The 22,367-nt window shown below is 43.2% G+C and overlaps 1 protein-coding gene across 1 annotated transcript in view; it reads right to left on the bottom strand.

Moving 5' to 3' along the window:
• Positions 1-22,367, bottom strand: part of CSMD1 (CUB and Sushi multiple domains 1) — a 1,848,896-nt gene that overhangs the window by 82,974 nt on the left and 1,743,555 nt on the right. Inside the window, exons 51-52 of the mRNA XM_088832674.1 lie at positions 18,898-19,083; positions 667-861 (exon numbers count right to left, since the gene is read on the bottom strand). Coding sequence (XP_088688800.1) covers positions 667-861; positions 18,898-19,083 — 381 coding nt within the window. The remainder of the gene's footprint in view (positions 1-666; positions 862-18,897; positions 19,084-22,367) is intronic.

The raw sequence follows: 22,367 nt of genomic DNA, 5'->3' as shown, positions 1-22,367 counted from the left end.
TTTTCCCATTTTTATTCTGCTTTATTCTTGCTAAGCTGTGTATTTTATAAATTTGACACTGCTCTAATGCTTGTTTTTGTGCATGATAATTTCCTGTGAACAATCCCACTACAGATTGTATGTTAAATATGTCTGAATCAAATAGAGCCCTGAACAATACTAATATTGTTTTATTTTTCTATTTATTCATATTTATTATGAAACCCACTCAGAAGCTTAACTGCTTATCTTGTACCTACGAGAATCATAATCTCCCTTTTCAAGACAGTTATTATTCAAGAACACAACATCCTTAGCATAAATGCATGAGCTCCCAAGATCCTAATTAGAAGGTTTGAATAGTCAGTGCATGGAGTAAGACTGATCTTTATAAATGCAGGCCTGGATTTGTTTTTGAGCTGATTTGAAGTATCTGAGTATCCTATAATAATATTTCAATGTTTGTAAAATATGATTGTTCACAAGGAAAAAATTTAACACTTAAGGCAGCAGTCATAGTTAAGTATGTTGGATAAAAATATACATTCCTCATTGTAATGAAAAGAAAGGCCATTTGGTTACAACACTAATGCAGAGGATGACAGATGACAGACCATTGAAAGGCAGATGCTGTTGCCTTCAGGGATGCAGGAGGGCCTGGGGGGCGGGGACACACCTGTCACTCACCTCTGCACCTCGGCCTCTCCTCCCCCACACTCCACGTGCCGTTGGCGTGGCACTGCAGCAGCCGCCGGCCCTCCAGGTAGTACCCGGGGCTGCAGCTCAGCACCACCTGCGCTCCGTACTCATTCAGGGACCCTGACACCAGCCTCCAGGTGACGTGTTCCGAGAGCTGGGCTTCAATGCCTGGGCAGGTGACCGCTGGAAAGAAACACACTTCATGTCATCACTTTGTTCTTAAGTATCAGACCAAGCCTGCTCTCCATGGCGAGGGCCATGGTATATGGAAAGATGCTCTCACCTGGCACTCCAGGTTGTCCCTACCACCCACAGAGCCACACAGAAGTGATCTTGGATGTCCAATGCAGTCCACAGCCTCATGGTAAGTGCACTGGGAAATCCTACAGTGAGATGGCACATGAAGGGATAAATCTCTCGCACAGTCTTGTGGTTCTGTGAAAGTGATCAGGTAAATGGAGGCATGGACAGAACCTCTAACTTCTAATTTGTCCCCAACCTCTGAGAAACTTGAAAGAGTAGCTGACTAGTTGAAAAACCAGCTTCCAGCAAATTCAGAAAGTCAGATGCACTCATTCCCTTCTTCCCCGTGTAATATACTCTGCATATTACTGGATTTATTAGCACACAAAATCCAATGCACAGGCATTAATACTGTTAAGAAAAGTGTTTAACAAGTTTTAAAGGAGAGAATCTACTCATGCCTTTGGGAAACAAACTAGAATTGCAATAGCAACTTAAAAAGAGCAGTAGAGACACCTGTGAAAACAGTGGTAACAGCAGTAATCCTAGCACAGTATCACTGGAGTGGAGTCAAGGGATTTATGGATATGCTGACAATATATGTAAAATTTGGTACATGTAAGTATGTACATTTTCTGAAGAGTACAATAATATTTAAAATTAATTTTACAACGTTAGGAACTAGAACTCTACTTCCCTAAATATGAAGTTACATCAGCTAGTAACCATTGCAGACAGCTATCCACAAAGCTGACCTGATTGATTATTGAGCCTGTAAGAAGTAGCTAGAGACACCACAGGTTTTTTTTTTTCCCCCAGAATGCTATTAATAAATATTTTTTACTTATAAATTCTATACAAATTCATTATAACTGAATCAGACATATCCAAAATGTTACCAATATCCCATTTAATCTGCTTTTAATAACTTTACTATTACTATGTGCAAATAAACAGAAAAAAATAGGCCTTTTTGGTATAATTGGAGATCAGTCCTGGGTGTTCATTGAAGGGACTGATGCTAAAGCTGAAACTCCAATACTTTGGCTACCTCATGCAAAGAGCTGACTCACTGGAAAAGACTGATGCTGGGAAAGATTGGGGGTGGGAGGAGAAGGGGACAACAGAGAGTGAGATGGCTGGATGGCATCACTGCCTCAATGGACATGAGTCTGAGTGAACTCTGGGAGTTGGTGATGGACAGGGAGGCCTGGCGTGCTGTGATTCATGGGGTCGCAAAGAGTCGGACACGACTGAGCGACTGAACTGAACAATATCAGCAAGGGTTAAAATATGAATTTGAAAGTAATCCTCTGGACTTCTCTGGTGGTGCAGTGGGTGAGAATCTGCCTGCCAGTGCAGGTGCACAGGTTCGATCCCTGGTCCGGGAAGGTCCCACATGCTGCGGAGCAACTAAACCTGGGGGCCACAACTACTGAAGCCTGTGCTCTAGAGCCCAGGGCCACAGCCCCTGCAGCCCGTACGCCTGAGAGCCTGTGCTCTGCAATGGAAGCCACCACAGTGAGAAGCCCACACACTGCGACTAAAAGCAGCCCCTGCTCACCACAACTAGAAAGGCCCATGCCTAGGAAGAGAGACCCAGCACAGCCACAGCAATTAATTCAGAAAAAGTAATCCTTAGATCTAGTTCTCGGAGGTATTTTTTCAGATAAAACAATTATCTAAAATTTACATGCATATTCATGTGTTTTACCTAGTGATACAAATAATTTTTTTCCTAACCAGATTACCTTTAGAATTCCAGGTATGATTGCCATTTCTGAAAAGACTTTAATTTCTCTAACCGTACAAATCCATAACTTAATTTCAATCCTACTGCACATTTCAAATAAAATCCACTTCATTTCACCAAGACGGTGCTTCTAGAATTAACTTGATTGTTTTTAATTACTGAACAATCTTTTATAAACTCTATTTCTGCCAAGAAGGATTCAGTATTGGCGTACACAGTGGAACAGAAGCTTTCTTCCACTAATATTATCCACAGAAGTGGTTTCCAAATTCCACATGATCACCTCTTTCTTTATGAAAATGGTGTTTTGTTTGCTTTGTAATTATCTGATTCTGGTTTAATTGCTTGCTTGCCTCTCTGTCTTTCTGCTAGGTTTTAAGCTCTTTTATTGTAAACACTGTCCTTCCATAGTTTTCTTTTTTTTTGAGATTAATGTCCAACTTAAAGAAAGTGCTGGTGACACAGAGTGTGTCTGTATATGAGGGTTTGCGTGAGTGTATGTGTCCTCTGAAAAGTAGCATGCCAAAAAAAAGTGTTGCAGCAACAACAGCAACGAATAAACAAACCACAATAATAAAAAAACCCACAAAGAAACTGAGGCAATAAAGCATATGGGTAGAAACTGAGAATAAAAAAGAAAAAAGTGAGAACTAGAATAAACATTTATCCAAAGTCTACCTTGCCCTTTGTTTACTAAAGGAAGACAGGGGAAGAGTGGAGCTTTCCAGAAATTTCTGCAGATGTGACTTTATTTGATATTTTCAAAGACACTTCAAGGAACAGAGTGTACAGAAATGCCGGAGTCTAAAGCCTACTATGTTTATTCAGGTGGTGATATCTGACTTAAGCTAACCAAGACGATAGCAGAAGACTGGTCCCTGCAAACTGTGGTTACTGGACCCCCTCTTGATAAGCTTCCCTACATGCAGGTCTTTGCTCACAAAACAAGGCAAACAGTCCCCACGAAAGGATCCCCCTGCCCTGTCCTGCCAACCAAGATGTCATAGACAGTGCACTTGGCCTGGAAGCAAGGGAGCCATAGCCCTGCACCGGACCTGGGGGACTCATAGGGGAACCAGACCAGAAACTTCTGCATGCCTGGCACGCCTGCCTGTTCTCCTGGTGGCATGTTGAGGAGCAGTCCAGACCCCCAAGTCAGAAACCTGAGGGGTGTTCTCATGAGCTCACCCCCAGCCCCCACCCTCAGTCACTGCGTTCCTTTCTCACAGGCACCTTCCCCACCCACCAGTCAGCTCTGAACTGTGGGGAAAACTCTACTTGCCTGCACTTAACCCAATTTCATAAAAATATTAATCTCCTTCTGCTTCTTCATTAAAAGTCCATGTGGTCTCTTACTTCTGACTTCAGTATCATGCTTTTGAAACTAACTCATGTCAAACCATCGGAGAAGTCAATGGCAACCCACTCCAGTACTCTTGCCTGGAAAATCCCACGGATGGAGGAGCCTGGTAGGCTGCAGTCCATGGGGTCGCGAAGAGTCAGACACGACTGAGCAACTTCACTCTCACTTTTCACTTTCATGCACTGGAGAAGGAAATGGCAACCACTCCAGTGTTCTTGCATGGAGAATCCCAGGGATGGGGGAGCCTGCTGGGCTGCTGTCTATGGGGTAGCACAGAGTCGGACACGGCTGAAGTGACTGAGCAGCAGCAGCAGCATGTTAAGCCATACAGCTGTAGGGCTTCTTTGCATTTCTATATATTCTATATATTCCCCATGGATCAATCTATCCATTCCTTAGTGATAACCATTGGGGTTGTCTTGCGTTCTTGGCTTTTACAAAGTGCAGCTTTGAGCATGTCCTTGGATGAATATCCTTAAGCCAGCCTGTAGATATTTTTCTAGGGAGGAACTACTACTGGCTCCTAAGATATTTTCAACTTTAGGACACACAACCAAATGCTTTTCCAAGGAGACTGTGTCAGTTTACCACCTTCACCAGCAATGCATTAGAGTTCCACTGGTCTAGCATCTCTGTTGATGCAGGTAGCTAGTCTTTTTATTTTGTAAAGCTATATGTCCTGGTGTGGGGTACAGTGGTATCTATTTGATATTCTGCCTTCTTCTCAATGGAACTCCTTAATCAATCCTTAATACGCATCCTTCAAATATCTTTACCCTTTCTAAGTTTGCCTTTATCAGGCTCTTAAACATAGGTTTTGAAGAATAAAAGTACTAAAACTTAACATATATCGACTTTTTCCTTTGTTATTATTATTATTATTTTTGTGTGTGTGTGAGCTTGCAAAGTCTTTCCCTGACCCAGACTCATGCAGGTGGGCTGGTGGAAAGGGGAAGTTGTCTTTTCACAGATTTACGTTCCACCTTTCCCATTTAGCCTGTTGTCATCCTGCGTTGGTTGTGTCTATATTGTGGGGCAGGTCCAGACTCACTTTCCCATTTGAGTGTCCCGTTGAGCCACACATTGAAAAGACCTCTGTGTCTTCCCTCATTAGGATGCCACGTTCACTTTGTCAAAAGACCAACCAACATCGTCCCTGGGTCTGTATTCTCTGCCATTGGTCTCTTTCCTCGGGCCAGCACCACCCCATCTAAAGCCTGTGCCCGTGCAGTACAGGCAGGAATCAGGTGTGCTGTGGAGACGCGCCATCTGTGAGTCGGTCTGTCTTTGTGGAGACATACTGAGAGGAGGCGCACCTTGTGCTGGGGGGTCTGCTCCACAGCTGGATCTGAGGGGAGGGTGAAAACGGAGAGCACACACACACACATGAGGGCACAACCCCAGGACCTCCTCGGACGCGGGCCTCAGACCTCAGTGGTGAAAGGGAAGTGAGAGGAGGACGTGAGGAGAGTCGATGGAGCATCTGTGGGCGGGGGGACTGCCAGTGCCTTTTTCGTCCTTTTTCACTCTTTTCTGTAGTTTCCAGGTTTTCCACACATTACTGACGGCCAGAGAAAAACTAAGCAAGGAGTCAAAGGATTTAGGAGCATTGGCCTGATGATCACAAAGAGCATTTTCTTTCAAAAAATGAATGTATTTTAAAATATTAAAAAAAAAAAACACTGGAAAAAAGTGAAAGTAGAGAAAATATTTTTTCAGACAAAAACTTGAAACAGTTGAACTAAGTGCGAATGAAAGAACGTGCTGCCTTGTGACACAAAAATATATGTACACATATATCACACAACTACGCACATACACACTCATATACACACATGCAAATTATGCAAGATCATGGCATCCAGTCCCATCACTTCATGGCAAATAGATGGAGAAACAATGGAAACAGTGACAGACTTTATTTTTGGGGCTCCAAAATCACTGCTGACAGTGGCTGCAGCCACAAATAAAAGACACTTCTTCCTTGCAAGAAAAGCTACGACAAACCTAGACAGCGTATTAAAAAGCAGAGATATCACTTTGCCAACAAAGGTCCATCCAGTCAAAGCTATGGTTTTTCCAGTGGTCATGTATGGATGTGAGAGTTGGACCATAAAGAAGACTGAGTGCCAAAGAACTGATGCTTTTGAATTGTGGTGCTGGAAAGACTCTTGAGAGTCCCTTGAACAGCAAGGTGATCAAACCAGTCAATCTAAAGGAAATCAACTCAATATCCACTGAAGGTCTGATGCTGAAGCTGAAACTCCAATACTTTGGCCATTTGACATGAAGAGTCAACTCATCTGAAAAGACCCTGATGCTGGGAAAGATTGAGGGCAGGAGCAAAAGGAGACGACAGAGGATGAGATGGTTGGATGGCATCACCGACTCAATGGACATGAGTTTGGGAAAACTCTGGGAGATGGTGAAGGAGAGGGTAGACTGGCGTCCATGGGTTCACAGAGAATCAGACACGACTGAGTGACTGAACAATATCAATATTGATTATACAAATATGACATAAATGTAAAAGATTACATAAATCAATGCCTAATAGTTTAACAGGAGATTATTTAGAAAAACTAGACGGCTTCTTTTGTGTTCTTATTTTTTAAAATTCCTTCCCACAGCATCAACACTTTGAGGGTAAAAGAAGGGAGAGAGAACAGAAGCACAGGCCACAGGAGGAATGTGGGCACACATCACGTGAGGGATGCATGAGTAATGCGTAGAGCACTGAGAACGTTACCTGACAGGGGCATTTTCCTTTCATGGCATCAGACAGCACGGAACAAGGCAAAGCTTGAGGAATGTGTGCCTGACAACCTCTGTATAGCTCAGCCAAGAGCCAGGGCAGAGATGCAAGGAGCAGATGGGAACAGGGGGAAGACGGGCATCGGTGGAGGTGCGGGGGAGTGGGGCCGGGCACCCACAGATGGCTTTTGCTAGGCGGGCTGTCACTGTGCCCGGGGCGGCCCTGCCACTCAGAGGCCAGCGAGTGACCATGTGCATCTCCTTGAGACCCACGGTGACAGGGCCCAGGTTCAGTCAGAAGGCAGCAAAGCAGCTTGCGGGCGGCTGTGCTGACGTTCTCAGAGAAAACTGTTTGTTCGTCCTAACAGAACCGTCTCGGGCTAGCATCCACGGGGGTTTCCCCAGGCACCTGCCAGCCCCCCAGCTGCCTGAAGTCATGGGCCATATGAGTCCTGCTGCTTCCACAGACGTGCTCGCCCAGTGTTTCCAGAAATAGACGCCCTTTTCACAATGCATGTCTAAGGGTATATGTAATTTCACACTAAGTGGATTCACAACCACACGGGGTCAGGGGACACCGGTGGTGTGGTTGTTGTTATCAGTATTTTACAGACCAGCCAGTGAGCGGGTCCCCCAGTCCAGGCAGGACCCCTACCTGCGCACCTCTGGGCCTGTCGTCCCCTCCACCAGTTGACAAGGGTACTCACTCTGTAAGTGACTAAAACAAGTGACACCAGCTATAACAGCGAGGACTGCGGGCTCATCAACATATGAATATTACCTAAGTAATGACAACTGTTAAAGAATGCTGTAAGGTGTTAGTCCATCTGGAACTGTAGTAAAAGGAAGTGTTTCGTTTTCATTGATGTTATCACATAGTACCTTTGACAATGGTAAATGAGTCAACCGCCAGGTCAAATTTAGTGAAATTAAACATTTTCTGTAACAGGCAGCTCTAACTGGATTAACGGAAAGTGCTCCATCTGCCAGTTCACCTCATATACCTCCTTTTTAAAAAACAGAAATACAGATTATCTTCTATCACCTTAAAAAAAGAAAGCACACAACTCTTATGGAATAATTTTCTTCTATTTCAAAAAAATTCAAGAGCAGATGTATAGATAGCCACTCTCAAGTCACATGGTCGCTCATATTAAGGGTTGAAACGGTTGATTCAGCTTTGTATAAAAACGCCTAAATTACTATTTAGAAGTACTCTTCTCAAATCATACCCACTGAAGGCACAGACAATAAAGTTTCTGTGCAGAAAGGATGCAGTTTTTCTATCTTGCGAATGTTGCAGAGACAACATTATACATTTCACATTTTGCTCGAGAGAGATTGACTTTTCATTTTACCATGAGTGGTTCTGATTTATGACAGAGTCGCCCCACCAGTGGCAAACCAAGCAGGCTGACAGTTGTTTTGTTTCAGATGTTCAGACAGTGGCAGCGGTGCCACCATGAATAAAGCCCTCTGGCCTCCCCTCTCATGAATTACAGATCCTGCTCATAAATCTTCTGCCAAATTCTAATCAAGATGCAGGGGTGCAGGCGTCTTCTCTCTGTAACAGACTTCCCCCATCACAGTCAATGTGCGCAAGTGCTTTCTGCTACCAAGTTCACTTCAAGAACACTTAATTAGATTTATAACATTATGATCTGATGCCACTGGAGTAAAATGATTTAACCAGACTCATAACCACTTGTGGGGACTTCCTGGGGGTGGCTCAGTGGTAAAGAATCCACCTGCCACGCAGGAGATGTAGGTTTGGTCCCTGGGTCGGGAAGATCCCCTGGAGGAAATGGCAACCCACCCCAGTATTCTTGCCTGGAGAATCCCATGGACAGAGGAGCCTGGTGGGCCAAAGTCCATGCGGTTGCAAAGAGTCAGACACGACTGAACAACAACAACATAACTACTTGTGTTCACAACCCAGCAGAGCTTTCAAGGTGCCGCTCATAGTCTGTACTTGCTGGCTGGGGACAGGCTGAGCCAGCCTGGGTTCTTTTGACTCAGAAGTGGAGGAGCATGCTGCTTTGGCTTCGGTAAGTCAGGGGCATGAAGTGGGGATGCCCAGGGTACCACTCTGACTTCAGTGCATTTCATGCCATCTGACTTCAGCATGGCCCTGTGAGGAAGCCCTTCCAGAAAGGCTGGGTTGAGAGCCTGGAATTCCTAAGGGCGATCACTCTTTTTTAAAAGAGTGTTTTAACCTCAGAGCTTAGTCAGATGACTGTGTGATTAGCTATGAGTTATTTAGAATAAGAGCAGGTGGACAGATAGAGTTTTGAAGTGAGCTTGTCAGGCATTGGCTCACCTGAGTTACTGGCTCTTGAGAGGCACAGACCACAAACGAGCCGGTCCGTTTTTCTCCAAGGTTCCTGGCTGAGTCCTGGATTCTTAGGACTCTCAGTTTTCAGTGACTTGGGATTGCCAGATTTCTGCCCATTCTTGCAGAGTTTCCAAAACCCTCATGAGAGTGCATGTTTTTTTCCTGCCCTGGGATTTCTGTCATTTTGTTACTGTGGCCGGACTTAATTAAAAAAAAATAATATATATATATATGTTAGCAGAACATTTACATCGCTAACTAGAACCGTGTCCAGTAACCAATACACTGAAGCCTAAATGCCACCGGTGAAATCTGATTTCAACAAGAAAATATTGAAGTAACCTCTTCCACTTAGTGACCCTAAGTGGCAAATGTTTAGATTTTTTTTTTTAATTCTACAATCTAAGTTCCATAAAAAAGTCCATTTTTAAAATTACATATCATAGCTAATTTTATAATTACATGAAATGAATCTAAACCAACCCTTGGAAAGGATGAAAACTGAATGCTTTTCTTTTTCCACCTCTCTCTCTCTTTTTTTTTTTGGCTGTGATGTACATACAGCCTGCGGGAGATTAGCTCCTGGACCAAGGATCAAACCTGGGGCCCCAGCAGTGAGGGCACTGAATCCTAACTACTGGACAGCCAGGGAAGTCCCTGAAAGTAGTACCTCTAATCCAGTGTCCGTAAAAAGAACATGTAAGAGGGGTTCCACAGTGACCCAGGCTTTCCGACTTAGGGGTGTTTTCTAAACTAAATTCACTGCAAGTCACTTCAGGTCATCGAGTCTTCATTCAAACTAATGATACATGGTCTTCAGAGGGGTCTGAAAGAGGGGGCCCCATGCAGCTCCTGTCTGAGAGGAGATCACTGTCCGGCACTGAGCAGTGGTCAGGTGTTTGACGAGAACAACAAATAAGAGAGCAAGCAAATTAAGTGGCGTCCAGCCACACTGCAGATGGTTCGTCCATTCATTCATTCTAGAAACATTTATAAAGTTACAGATGTGAACCAAAGCTACACCTGCCCGTGAGCAGTGTTAATGTGGAGAGGAATAACAAACATAGCTGGTGCTCAGGGGCCATAAAGGACCTGGGTACCGCAAACCCTGTATTTCCCATTCTTCAACCTCTGGGCAAACTTCACTTTCTCATATTTATCAGGGAGCCACGGGGAGCTGTTCACAGTTCACAATTCTAACTAAAATACAAAGAGCTGGAGGAACACACATTCAATCTTTGGAAATGAAACAAAAGAGAAGGAAACATTATACAGAGCAGAACATAAACGGCCCTGAAAAGAAAGGACTGAAAGCAAAACTGAAATGACAGAATCTGAGTCCTTTAAATAGCTTACTTCCCCCAAAGCACCACAATCCTAAAAGACCGTGAAAAGTTTACACAACAGTGAGATGCAGCCTTAAGACAGTCTTTCCCCACAACGTGCAGCAGAGAGGTTTGTCATCCACTGGTGGTCCCCAGAAAGCAGCTTCTGCAGGCTGGCAGAGTCCTACCCTGCACGGAAGAGGCCACGCCCACCCCACAGAGTGCTGCCTCCGGGTGGGAGTGGCTGGACCCGGCCCTGCAGTCGGTGCGCCGCTCACCACTTCATGCGGGCTAAGGACATGCTTGCGATCCACTAACACCTTGTCCAGGAGTGAGCGGGCATCCCACTTCCCCGCTTTTCCTTCCGTTTCCTGAGACCACACCAGGCACATGGACAGGTCTCAGAGCACCGAGGATGAGGCTGGGCCTTGGGAAGGGGCATTTCCCCCTGGGCCACCCACCCATCTTGCCTGTTGCGGCGTAAAGAACGGACCGGTGGACACAGCTAATTGGGGAAGGAGAGGGTGGGACACACTGAGAGAGTTGCGCTGACATATACACACCACTGTGTGCAAAGCAGAGAGCTAGCAGGAGGCTGCTGTATAGCTCAGGGAGACCAGCCTGGTGCTCTGTGATGGCCTAGAGGGTGGGACAGGGTGAGAGAGGAGATTTATGTATGACTGAATGGTGGTGGTGCAGACACAACACTGTAAAGCAATTGTCCTCCAATTAAAAAATAAAAAGGCCCTTTGCTCTGGGCTGTCATTTCACAGCTGACCGCAGTCCTGGGAGACTGAGCTGAGGGCTCACAGCTTGCACATGGAGGTTTCACCACTCCTCCCCACTTGTGAGCTTTAATACATACTTTTAGAAATGCATTTGTAGCTTGCATGATGAGTTTGCATTCAGATCAGGGGTGGCCTGGCCTTCCTCCCACAGCTTTGCTAACATCATAACTGATATCTCTTGTCAAGGCCCAGTGCAGGCAAGAAGGACCCTCGACAGCCACTGCACACACCAGACTCAGCGGTCCAGCACCACGGGGCTGGCAGCCGAGGGCCAAGCCGCAGGCCTGACTCCGGCTGGGATTCCCTGCAGCCCTGGGTGGGCACTCACGCTCCCCTTGAGGACTGCAGTAACAATGGTGACTTGAGTGTATTACAGGGGCTTGGAGATGGAATGTGGGTGAGTGCTCAGCAAGTGCCCAGCACAGAGAGAAAGTCCACAATGCAGGTGAATGGCTGGCCTCTGACACTGCAGTTCAGCAATACGATCTATGATTAAATGACGCTCATCCAGCTGTTAAATGACGATAATAACCGGAACTCTACATGAAAACAGAAATAACTAATAAAGAAACACAAGTATGACAAGGCCATGTTTTGAGGCGCTAAAGGGACTGTCACCATTGGCTCTGACAGTAAAGAATCTGCCTGCAATGCAGCAGACCCATGTTTGATCCCTGTGTTGGGAAGATCCCCTAGAGAAGGGAGTGGCAATCCACTTCAGTATTCTTGACTAGAGAATTCCCTTGAACAGAGGAGCCTGGAACAATCCATGGGGTCACAAAGTCAGACATGACTAAGCAACTAAGCACAGCACAGCTCCGCATGCACATATACATGTGTGTTATATACGACTATATGTATAAATCCTTTACAGATAAGTGAGTGCAGACATACATATGTACAAACAGATAATTTCCGTGCAATCTTTGTTCTTAGATCAGGCTATTTACAGAGGATATAAAGCTATTCCGTGTGGCTTTAATTTGCTCCTTCTTTCCTTAAATGTATATACCTTGCATTTAATCACTTTAGAGTCCTCATGGTGCCCAGGGTGGAGCAGGTCCTTAATAAATTGTTGATGACAAACGTGTCTCTCTGATAACTTTAACTGAAAGAGAAAAAAGTCCCCCACACATTGGGATTTTGTTTGATGTTGGCAGGTAATCTTAGTGGTTTTGTTTTCTCCTGAAAGCAGAGGGAAGGAGCACATTTGCTCACCGCTTGTCAGACCAGCAGACCTGGGACACTCATCCCAGCCACTCTCCCTAGTTCACTGTGGCATGAGCATCATTTATATCGTCAATGGTCCAAATCCAGCTTCAGTAAATAGTTAAAATGGAAAGAATGAACCTCAAATGTCTGCCTTGAGATCTGTACAACTGGGGGATGCATGCAAACTCAAATGCAGTTATTTATTATAATCTTCATTCTAGTAAACCCAAGGGCAACATGAAATCAGTTTATTTACCATTTATAGTTACTACTTATCAAAGCTGAAGTGTTTCTTATCTCTTGAGGTTCCAGTACTGATCTACATATTATTCAGATGCTAAAGAAACTTATACAAACCGTGTCATACCAACATAGAAACTGGCCTTGGGGAAATACACATCTCAGAATTTAATAGTAACCAAACTTTCTGACTAAGAGGAAAAGTTTTATGCTTACTCTGCTCAATTTCTTCAATTTAAAAAATGTGAAAAAAGAATCTTCCTCTCAAAAAATAAATAGATTTTCCAGCCTTTGAACACCAAGGAATTTTAACGAAGTCTAATAAACAAAGGGAAAAATACTTGAAAGTTTGAGACTGTACTTAGAAAATTTAAGGCTGATTTCCCATTTTACTACAAATATTATATTTACCTTCCTGTCCTACTGAACAAGTACCAGTCAGTGTCAAAAAAGGGTTTAAAATGCAAATTGGCTTTTTCCCATTCAACAATCATTTAACTGAACAAATAACTTCCTTAGGCTGGGGTCCTCATGTGTATGTAAGAAACTGCTTTGTTATTTAATTTTTTCATTACAACTTTAAAGCAGTTGCACATCTAGATGTGCATTTAAAACAGAAAAAGCAAACATATTCATAAATGAAACCACTCTGTGCTGTAACATAACGCTTTGTGTGAGCACAAAGCAGCTCTCCTAAGTGATGTCACATGTGCCTTTGAACTGCCAAAGACCTCTCATTCCTGATTTTCACAGAAAATTTTAGGCATAAATATACATTGTCTTTGAAATCACTTGGTTCTGCTACAGTCCTCAAACAGAACTTTACTCCCTCCTTACCATAAGCTATTTAACACTTTTTAGAATGAATTGTATGTTAGATTAAAGTAGCACCTTTTCCTTCTGTCTCTGCTCTTGGTTTTTATAACTTGTGAGACTTAAAAGTCATGAGAGAAATCAATTACAAGAGGCAGAACAGCACAGAGTTTAGGAAGAGGGTCTCCTGGAACCAAACCGTGACTCGGCTACTTTGTCTGTGGGTTTGGTCAATGTAACCACTTCTTCCTGGTTCATATCTAGATGATGGGATAACAAAACTGCTTTCCTCAGTAGAATTAAAAGGGTCAATTTGTGTAAAGCTTTGGGAATCTAGCCTGGAAGATATGGGAGTCTAAGACTAGTTTCAATGAGCTATCATCCATAAGGTGTGCCCCTCAACGCCTAAATAGGCATCCGTCTCAAACATGAGCTGGGGCAGGTTCCCAGGTGATGGTGGTGGTTTAGTCACTAAGTCATGTCCAGCTGTTTGTTACCCCATGGACTGTAGCCCACCAGGCTCTTCTGTCCATGGGATTCTCCAGGCAAGAATACTGGAAAGGGTTACCATTTCCTTCTCCAGGGGGTCTTCCTGACCCAGGGATCGAAACTATGTCTCCACTTGGTCAAGCTGGTTCAGGTTCCCAGGTGGCCTCTTTACAATATCTGCCTGTTGAAGAAGTGAGTGCAAAATAATCAAGTTAATGAATTTCATCCTAATTGCCAGGAGAACTTCTGGGAGGATTTAAGCAGTGAAGTGACACGTTGTTATTTGTATGTGCTTAAATGAGGAGCCGGTGGCTATATGGAAGGAGACTGTGGAGGAAGATGAGTGGAGGTGGTTCCACAGGTGCAGGCGGTGGTGACTTGGTGTGTGTGGGGCCTGAGTGGGCAGACGAGTGTACTGGGTGGAGTGGGTGGAGGTGATGGGACATGATGCAGCAAATGCGGGGCAGGAGGAGGATGGCTCTCAGGAGGGAACTGGGGGTCCAGACTGTGGTGCTGAGCTCTCTTCTTGGCTGTGGGTAGCCGGGAACATCCTAGGACGTCTGATCTCTGGGCATATGTCACAGCTGTGGGAACTCTCACATCTCCTCTCCTTACACTCAGCGCTGCTTATCGTGAGATCTATTTCGTATTTAAACTGTCTGTTTACGGGCTCATGGGATGAAGGGCCTGCGCTCAGGCCACAGCACAATTCACCTGGTCCCCAGGCAGGCCTGGGAGGTCAAGACCCCTGTGCTTCTGGGGTGCCCAGAGCTTTGGTGCCAAACCAACGGTCACCACATGGCTTTACCGATGGCAGCACGGGACTTCCAAAAGGACACTGTGACCACAACAAAATGCTTCTCCAGATGTTTTCATGATGTGACCGATCAAAAGTATGTGGTTGAAAGTTGTGAACTTTGCATATTTCAGTTATTTACTTTGCATGAATTTAGCAAGAGGAGAAAATACTACCTTCTCCAGAGGACTGTTAGTATCACTGTATGATGCAACATAGACAAGTGTTTAGAGTTACCACTCAAAACACGGGTGCAGATCATCACTGTCATCTCAGCAGACCTAGCTCAGTCCCCAAGGGAGCACTGTCTCCTCCATAAAGACTGACAAGGCACTCACGTTACCTCCTGTACGACTGTCTGTCTGTCATCTCCCCCGTAGAGCTTACATCATTCTGTCTGTCCAAAACCCCATGCAGACAGTCAGGCTGAGGTCCTGGCAGAGCAGAGGTGAGCTAGGGCACCTTCAGGTCTTCTGTTAAGAGTGACTCTCAGACTCCCCATGCCCAGAGGGAGACCTCACCCACTTTCCCAATGGAATTCAAGAAATGCTGTCTGCTTCCCTCTCTTTGAGCCTCTTCTGTCTTTCTCCATCCTCAACCCGAGACTCAAAAAGCTATGTTGTGCTTCTTTTTCTCGTAATTCTCACATAGTTAACACTCATGTTGAATATCTAGAATGCTAATCTATTTATTGGCAGAAAGAGGAGCATGAAAAAGATGGCTTAAACCTCAACATTCAGAAAACTAAGATCATAGCATCCGGTCCCATCACTTCATGTCAAAAAGATGGAGAAAAAATGAAAACAGTGACAGACTTTATTTTCCTGGGCTCCAAAACCACTGCAGATGGTGACTGCAGCCATGAAATTAAAAGATGCTTGCTCCTTGGAAGAAAAACGTTGACAAACCTAGATAGTGTATTAAAAACCAGAGACATCACTTTGCTGACAAAGGTCCACATATGGCAATGGTCTTTCCAGTATTCATGTACAGATGTGAGAGTTGAACCATAAAAGAGTCTGAGCACCAAAGAAATGATGATTTTGAACCATGGTGTTGGAGAAGACTCTTGAGAGTCCCTTGGACTGCAAGGAGATCCAACCAGTCCATCCTGAAGAAAACAGTCCTGAATATTCATTGGAAGGATTGATGCTGAAGCTGAAACTCCAGTCCTTTGGCCACCTGATGCTAAGAACTGATTCACTGGAAAAGACCCTGATGCTCGGAAGACTGAAGGCAGGAGAAGGGGATGACAGAGGATGAGATGGTTGGATGGCATCACCGACTCGATGGACCTGAGTTTGAGCAAACTCTGGGAGATGGTGAAGGACAGGGAAGCCTTGTGTGCTGCAGCCCATTGGGTTGCAAAGAGTCGGACACAACTGAGCGATTATAAACAACAATAAACCACTTGTATTAGAATTCTTGAGACGAAGGTGTAGTTGTGCATTGTTTTACCCAATGAAGAGTTGCCTTAACATAAACATGACTCATACAGATATTAAAAAAAAAAAAAAAGTCTGTGTTTATACTGAAAGGCATTCTGTCCTACATATGTTCAGGAAGAACCAAACTGTCATTATAGTGACAGACAGACTGTGCATGTTCACTTCTCTATCCTGAGAAGGAACAGGCACACACAGTTAAGCTAAAGATAAAGCTTCCATGGTTAAATCAAATACCACAGAGACCGTGTGTCTGTGACCCCCAATGAGCTGCATTATCTTCAAGCAAAATGATTTTCCTATAGCTTTAAAGAGAACAGAGGTATCCATGTCTACCTGGACATTTTCACTAAAATCAAATATGTACTTAGAGATATTTACAATCCCAAACAGGACTGATTTTGTAGCAAACTGAAAATTTTTCTAGTAAGTCAGTTTCCTAGTAACAACAGACATGGGGAGACAGCATGACACAGACACAAAGATCAACGTGACAGAAGAGAGAGCCTGAGACCCTCACGTAAACAGAGCTGATTTTTGACAATTGATCAACAGCCAATACAAATGGAAAAAAGACAGTTTTTCAACAAATGGTGCTGGAACAACTGGAGATCGACACGCAAAAATAAACACTGGCACCCGCTAGAAAAACTCATTTGAAATGGATCAAACACCCAAATGTAAAGCACACAACTCCTAGAAGACAACACAGGAGAAAATCTATGTGACCTTGATTTTGGGGACAATTTTTTCAGGTACAAGATAAAAGCCATGCTCCATGAAAGAAAGAACTGATCAGCTAAACTTGATTAAAGTTAAAAACTCTGCAAGAGACACTGTCAAGAGAATGAGAAGACCGGTCACAGACCAGGAGAAGACATTTGCAAAAGACACATCTGATAAAGAACTCTTATCCAAAATGTACAAAGACCTCTTAAAACTCAACAACAATAAAAAATGAATGTTCTGATTTAAAATGTGCAAAAGACCTAATTTGAAACTTCACCAAAGAAGGCAGAGAGATGGCAAATAAATGTGCAAAAAGATGCTCCACATCATATGCCATCAGGAAGATGCAAATGAGAACAAGGAGGTACCAGCACACATGTGCTGGAGCTCTCAAAACCCACAGCACTGACAGCAAAAAATGCTGGTGAGGGTGTGGAGCAACAGGAAGTCTCATTCATTGCCAGGGGAAACGCAAAACAGTATAGTCACCTTGGAGGACATTTGGTGGTTTCTTACAAAACTAAACATGCTCTTATCATATGATCCAGCAATCAAGCTCCCTTACATTTATTCAAAGGAGTTAAAAATTTATGTCCACACAAAGCGCTGCACACAGATGTATATAGCAGCTGTATTCATAATCGACAATGCTTGTAAGCAACCAAGATACCCTTTGGTAGTTGAATGGATAAATATACTGTGGTCCATACAGACAGTGGAATTTTATTTCACTAAAAAGAAATGAGCCATCGAGTCATGAAAAGACATGGAAGAATCTTAAAGGCATATTACTGAGTGAAAGAAGCCAGTCTACAAAGGCTACTGAGTGATTCCAAACTCTATGACATTCTGGAAATGGCAAGATTATGGAGACAGTAAAAAGGTCAGCGGTGGCCAGGCACTGAGGGATGAGGATTGTCTCAGTGGTGCCTTTCTGACTCTCTGAAAATGCAACGATTACTTGCAAAAAAGAAAAACATAGATTAAAATGACAGCAAGGAAAATAAAACCTGTGGAGGGAAGTTGATTATTTTTGTAAACATTTATATGTTCATACTTAGAAAGTTCAAATAATTTTAACATGACCAAAATACTACACATAAAAAAGTCAATAAATTAACTTTATAATTGAGGACTTTTATATAATATCTTAAGAGCAAAAATACTGTATAAGTAGAAATACTAGGTAGTTTTCAAGTTTTAGAAACTAGGTAGTTAGATTATTTCCAATTTGAAGCTAGTTTAACATAGCTTCAGTGAAAAGCTTGGTATACACTGTGTGTGTGGGCATGTACAAGTGTGTGTGTGTGTGGTGTGTATGTGAACTTTTGTTCTCTTTGGCTTTGTGTTATGGAGTTGATTATTGTTTTTTAAGACTACAGTTTAAGAATGAATCCAAACTTTTATTCTTTTAAGAATATCATCATATACTCTTAACAGCTTTCCAGAAAACTCATCCTATTTCACAAATCAGTGATGCATTTATTGAGTATCAGTGTGTTACACAGAGCAGGTGATGTACAAAAAGACTCAGGCACCACCTTGACCCTCAGGGAACTCAGTGAGATAGGAGACGCAGAGCAAACTTGTGTTGAATTACGTTTTAATATTTTGTGTAGAGTGCTTGATGTCTCAATAACCTCCTGACTGAATCTCTCCAAACTGAATATGGCAGCATGGCCAGGATGCTCTGTGTACGTTTCACAGTCTAGGTGCTGATGGACCCATCATGATTCCATATGAGCCACCTTCACGACTGCAGAGCTTATGTTGATGGTTAGAGTGGCTGATACAGAACAGACTGACGTAACATGACCAGAGACAGATGCTTACCCGTGGCAGGAAAGGATCTTGCACTGTGGAGGCCAGAGTTCTCACCCATGTATCTGTTCCTCCTTAAATCTGTGAGGCCAGGAAGAGCACTGGACACTTACGTTTGCACGTGGGGGGCTTCCCCCTGTTGCTCCACAATCCGTCCTCCTGACACACGGCTGTAGCTTGCTGACTAGGATCCAGCTTGAAGCCCTCATTACAATCATAGGTCACTTTACTGTCCAGTGTGAATTCATTCCCCATAAATGAACCATTTCCTGGGGACTCTGGGATTCCACAGGACACAGCTGGAGAAAAAAAAAAAAAACCCGAGAAGTTCAGGGTTATTCTGACAAGATGTGATGAAATTTTCTTCTTTTCTTTTTCTGTGTCTCATCATAAAAGTATATAAAAACTGCTAAATATGAGCATTTCTCATGTGTGGCATAAACAGGCACATTTATAAAGTTGTATGGGTCTTAAGAGTTAATGAGAGACGATGAAAAAATAGGTCAAAATACAGTATTTTTAAATTTATTATTCTAGAAGGTATGTCTGATGGCTGTCAGCTTCATCACATGCATATTATCAGACGGTCATGGTGAAGAGAACAGTGTAATGTGCTATATTTCATTTAATACGGGAAAGAAAGCATAGATTAATATCTTTACCATCACAAATTTATCACCATACTGACTCTTTGGGTTTGAGATTTCATTGGAATCAGAGTTAGGAATAGCTCACCTCAGGTCTTAACCTCCCACAGCTTAAGTCCCCTCACCCCACTTGCCAAAGGTTCATTTTCCTTAAAGCACAGGAAATTTTGTTTCAAGACAAATATTACCTTAGCTAAGAGCATCAATGCATCCATTGTTATAAAATGTATGAGTTTATCAACTATCAGTCAGAAAGCAGGGGCTACAGAACTAAGGGATTAAGGGAGATACTCAGAACAGAAGGCTCAGTCCTACAGGGATGGACACACAAGCCAATTTTTTAAAATTAGTTAATTTATTTCAATTGGAGGATAATTACAATATTGTGATGGTTTTTTCTATACATCAACATGTATCAACCACAGGTATACATGTGTGCCCCCCATTCTGAACCCCCCTCTCATCACCCTAGCCTGAGAGGATGGGCAAGAAAGTGGTACCAAAGAAGAAGGAATTTTTAACAACTAGTGAGATGAACAGAGAAGTTATTATAAGCACTTCCTTCTTAAATTTACTAGCTCTAACACAGACTTATTCACTGTGAGATGAGATAAACAAAAACAACTCTGAAGTTAAATAAGCTACAGTAAGGTCTTCATTCCAATCCCAAAGAAAGGCAATGCCAAAGAATGCTCAAACTACCGCACAATTGCACTCATCTCACACGCTAGTAAAGTCATGCTCAAAATTCTCCAAGCCAGGCTTCAGCAGTATGTAAACCGTGAACTCCCAGATGTTCAAGCAGGTTTTAGAAAAGGCAGAGCCACCAGAGATCAAATTGCCAACATCCGCTGGATCATGGAGAAAGCAAGAGAGTTCCAGAAGAGCATCTATTTCTGCTTCATTGAATATGCCAAAGCCTTTGACTGTGTGGATCACAATAAACTGTGGAACATTCTGAAAGAGATGGGAATCCCAGACCACCTGACCTGCCTCTTGAGAAACCTGTATGCAGGTCAGGAAGCAACAGTTAGAACTGGACATGGAACAACAGACTGGTTCCAAATAGGAAAAGGAGTACGTCAAGGTTGTATATTGTCACCTTGCTTATTTAACTTATATGCAGAGTACATCATGAGGAACGCTGGGCTGGAAGAAGCACAAGCTGGAATCAAGATTGCTGGGAGAAATATCAATAACCTCAGATATGCAGATGACACTACCCTTATGGCAGAAAGTGAAGAGGAACTCAAAAGCCTCTTGATGAAAGTGAAAGAGGAGAGTGAAAAGGTTGGCTTGAAGCTCAACATTCAGAAAACAAAGATCATGGCATCTGGTCCCATCACTTCATGGGAAATAGATGGAAAAACAGTGGAAACAGTGTCAGACTTTGTTTTTTTGGGCTCCAAAATCACTGCAGATGCTGATTGCAGCCATGAAATTAAAAGACGCTTGCTCCTTGGAAGGAAAGTTATGACCAACCTTGATAGTATATTAAAAAGCAGAGACATTACTTTGCCAACCAAGGTCCATCTAGTCAAGGCAATGGTTTTTCCCGTGGTCATGTATGGATGTGAGAGTTGGACTGTGAAGAAAGCTGACCGCCGAAGAATCAATGCTTTTGAACTGTGGTGTTGGAGAAGACTCTTGAGAGTCCCTTGGACTGGAGCTCCAACCAGTCCATTCTAAAGGAGATCAATCCTGGATGTTCATTGGAGGGACTGATGCTAAAGATGAAACTGCAATATTTTGGCCACCTCATGCGACGAGTTGACTCACTGGAAAAGACTCTGATGCTGGGAAAGGTTGGGGGCGGGAGGAGAAGGGGACGACCGAGAATGAGATGGCTGGATGGCATCACCGACTCTGTGGACATGAGTTTGAGTGTACTCCGGGAGTTGGTGATAGACAGGGAGGCCTGGCGTGCTGTGATTCATGGGGTCGCGGAGAGTCAGACACGACTGAGCGACTGAACTGAACTGAACTGAACTGAAGGAACCCAGGGTTTTCCCAAGTATTGCTAGTGATGAAGAATTTGCCTGCCAATGCAAGAGAGGCAAGAGATATGGGTTCGATCCCTTAGTTGGGAAGATCCCAAGGAGGAGGAAATGGCAACCCACTCCAATAGTCTTACCTGGAGAATCACATGGACAGAGGAGCCTGGTGGGCTATACTTAATGGATCCAAAGAGTCAAACACAGCTGAGTGAGTGAGCCACGGAATCCATAGTAATGGAAGGTGATAAGACAGGAATCCCCCCAAATATACACACAACTCAGGAGCACTTATCAAAGGAAATCTTTGCAATCACTAATTTAAGGATCTTATTTTATTCAATCAACATCAAAGATGTTATGGGTTTGGAAGCACCATGAATTTTTAATTTAGATGATTTAAAATATTTCCCACATAGCTTCCAATGAGAATACACACCTAGTAAGATAAAGCAGGAAGGACTGGTTGAAAAAGTTTGTATAAACGTATAATTTTATGGGTAAGGAAGAAGGTCACAAAGATAGAATTATTCACCTGGGTTAACACAGTGACTTTGTTTAAAACCTCGGACTGGAGAACAGACCTGATTCTCAAGTGAGACCTCCTTCTGCTCTATAGGCACCCAGGTCACCTGTAGCTAAGTCTGAGTTTTTTAGTTGCTGTCGTTGTTCTTTTTTCTGTATCAAAATCTTCAGTAAAAGGAATAGGGAGTTATCAGAAGAGTTAAAGAAAATGTAGTGCTGATAAGAATCAAAGTTCTGGAAAAATTAAAACTCTGAAGTTTCTCTTATGCTTAAATTTATGATCAGCTATTTCAACAATCTGAAATATATATATGTGTATGTGTATGAGCATATATGTACATATGTGTGTGAGTGTGTGTATATATATATATTTGGGAGTGTACATGTATATATGTGCATGAGGGTATATGTACATAT

The sequence above is a fragment of the Moschus berezovskii genome, chromosome 26 (genome assembly GCF_049115385.1).
Source record: "Moschus berezovskii isolate FMDL1 chromosome 26, NW_MosBer_1.0, whole genome shotgun sequence".
Lineage (NCBI taxonomy): Eukaryota > Metazoa > Chordata > Mammalia > Artiodactyla > Moschidae > Moschus > Moschus berezovskii.
Note: the sequence above shows the minus strand (reverse complement) of the source record. Positions and strands in the feature narration are given on the sequence as shown.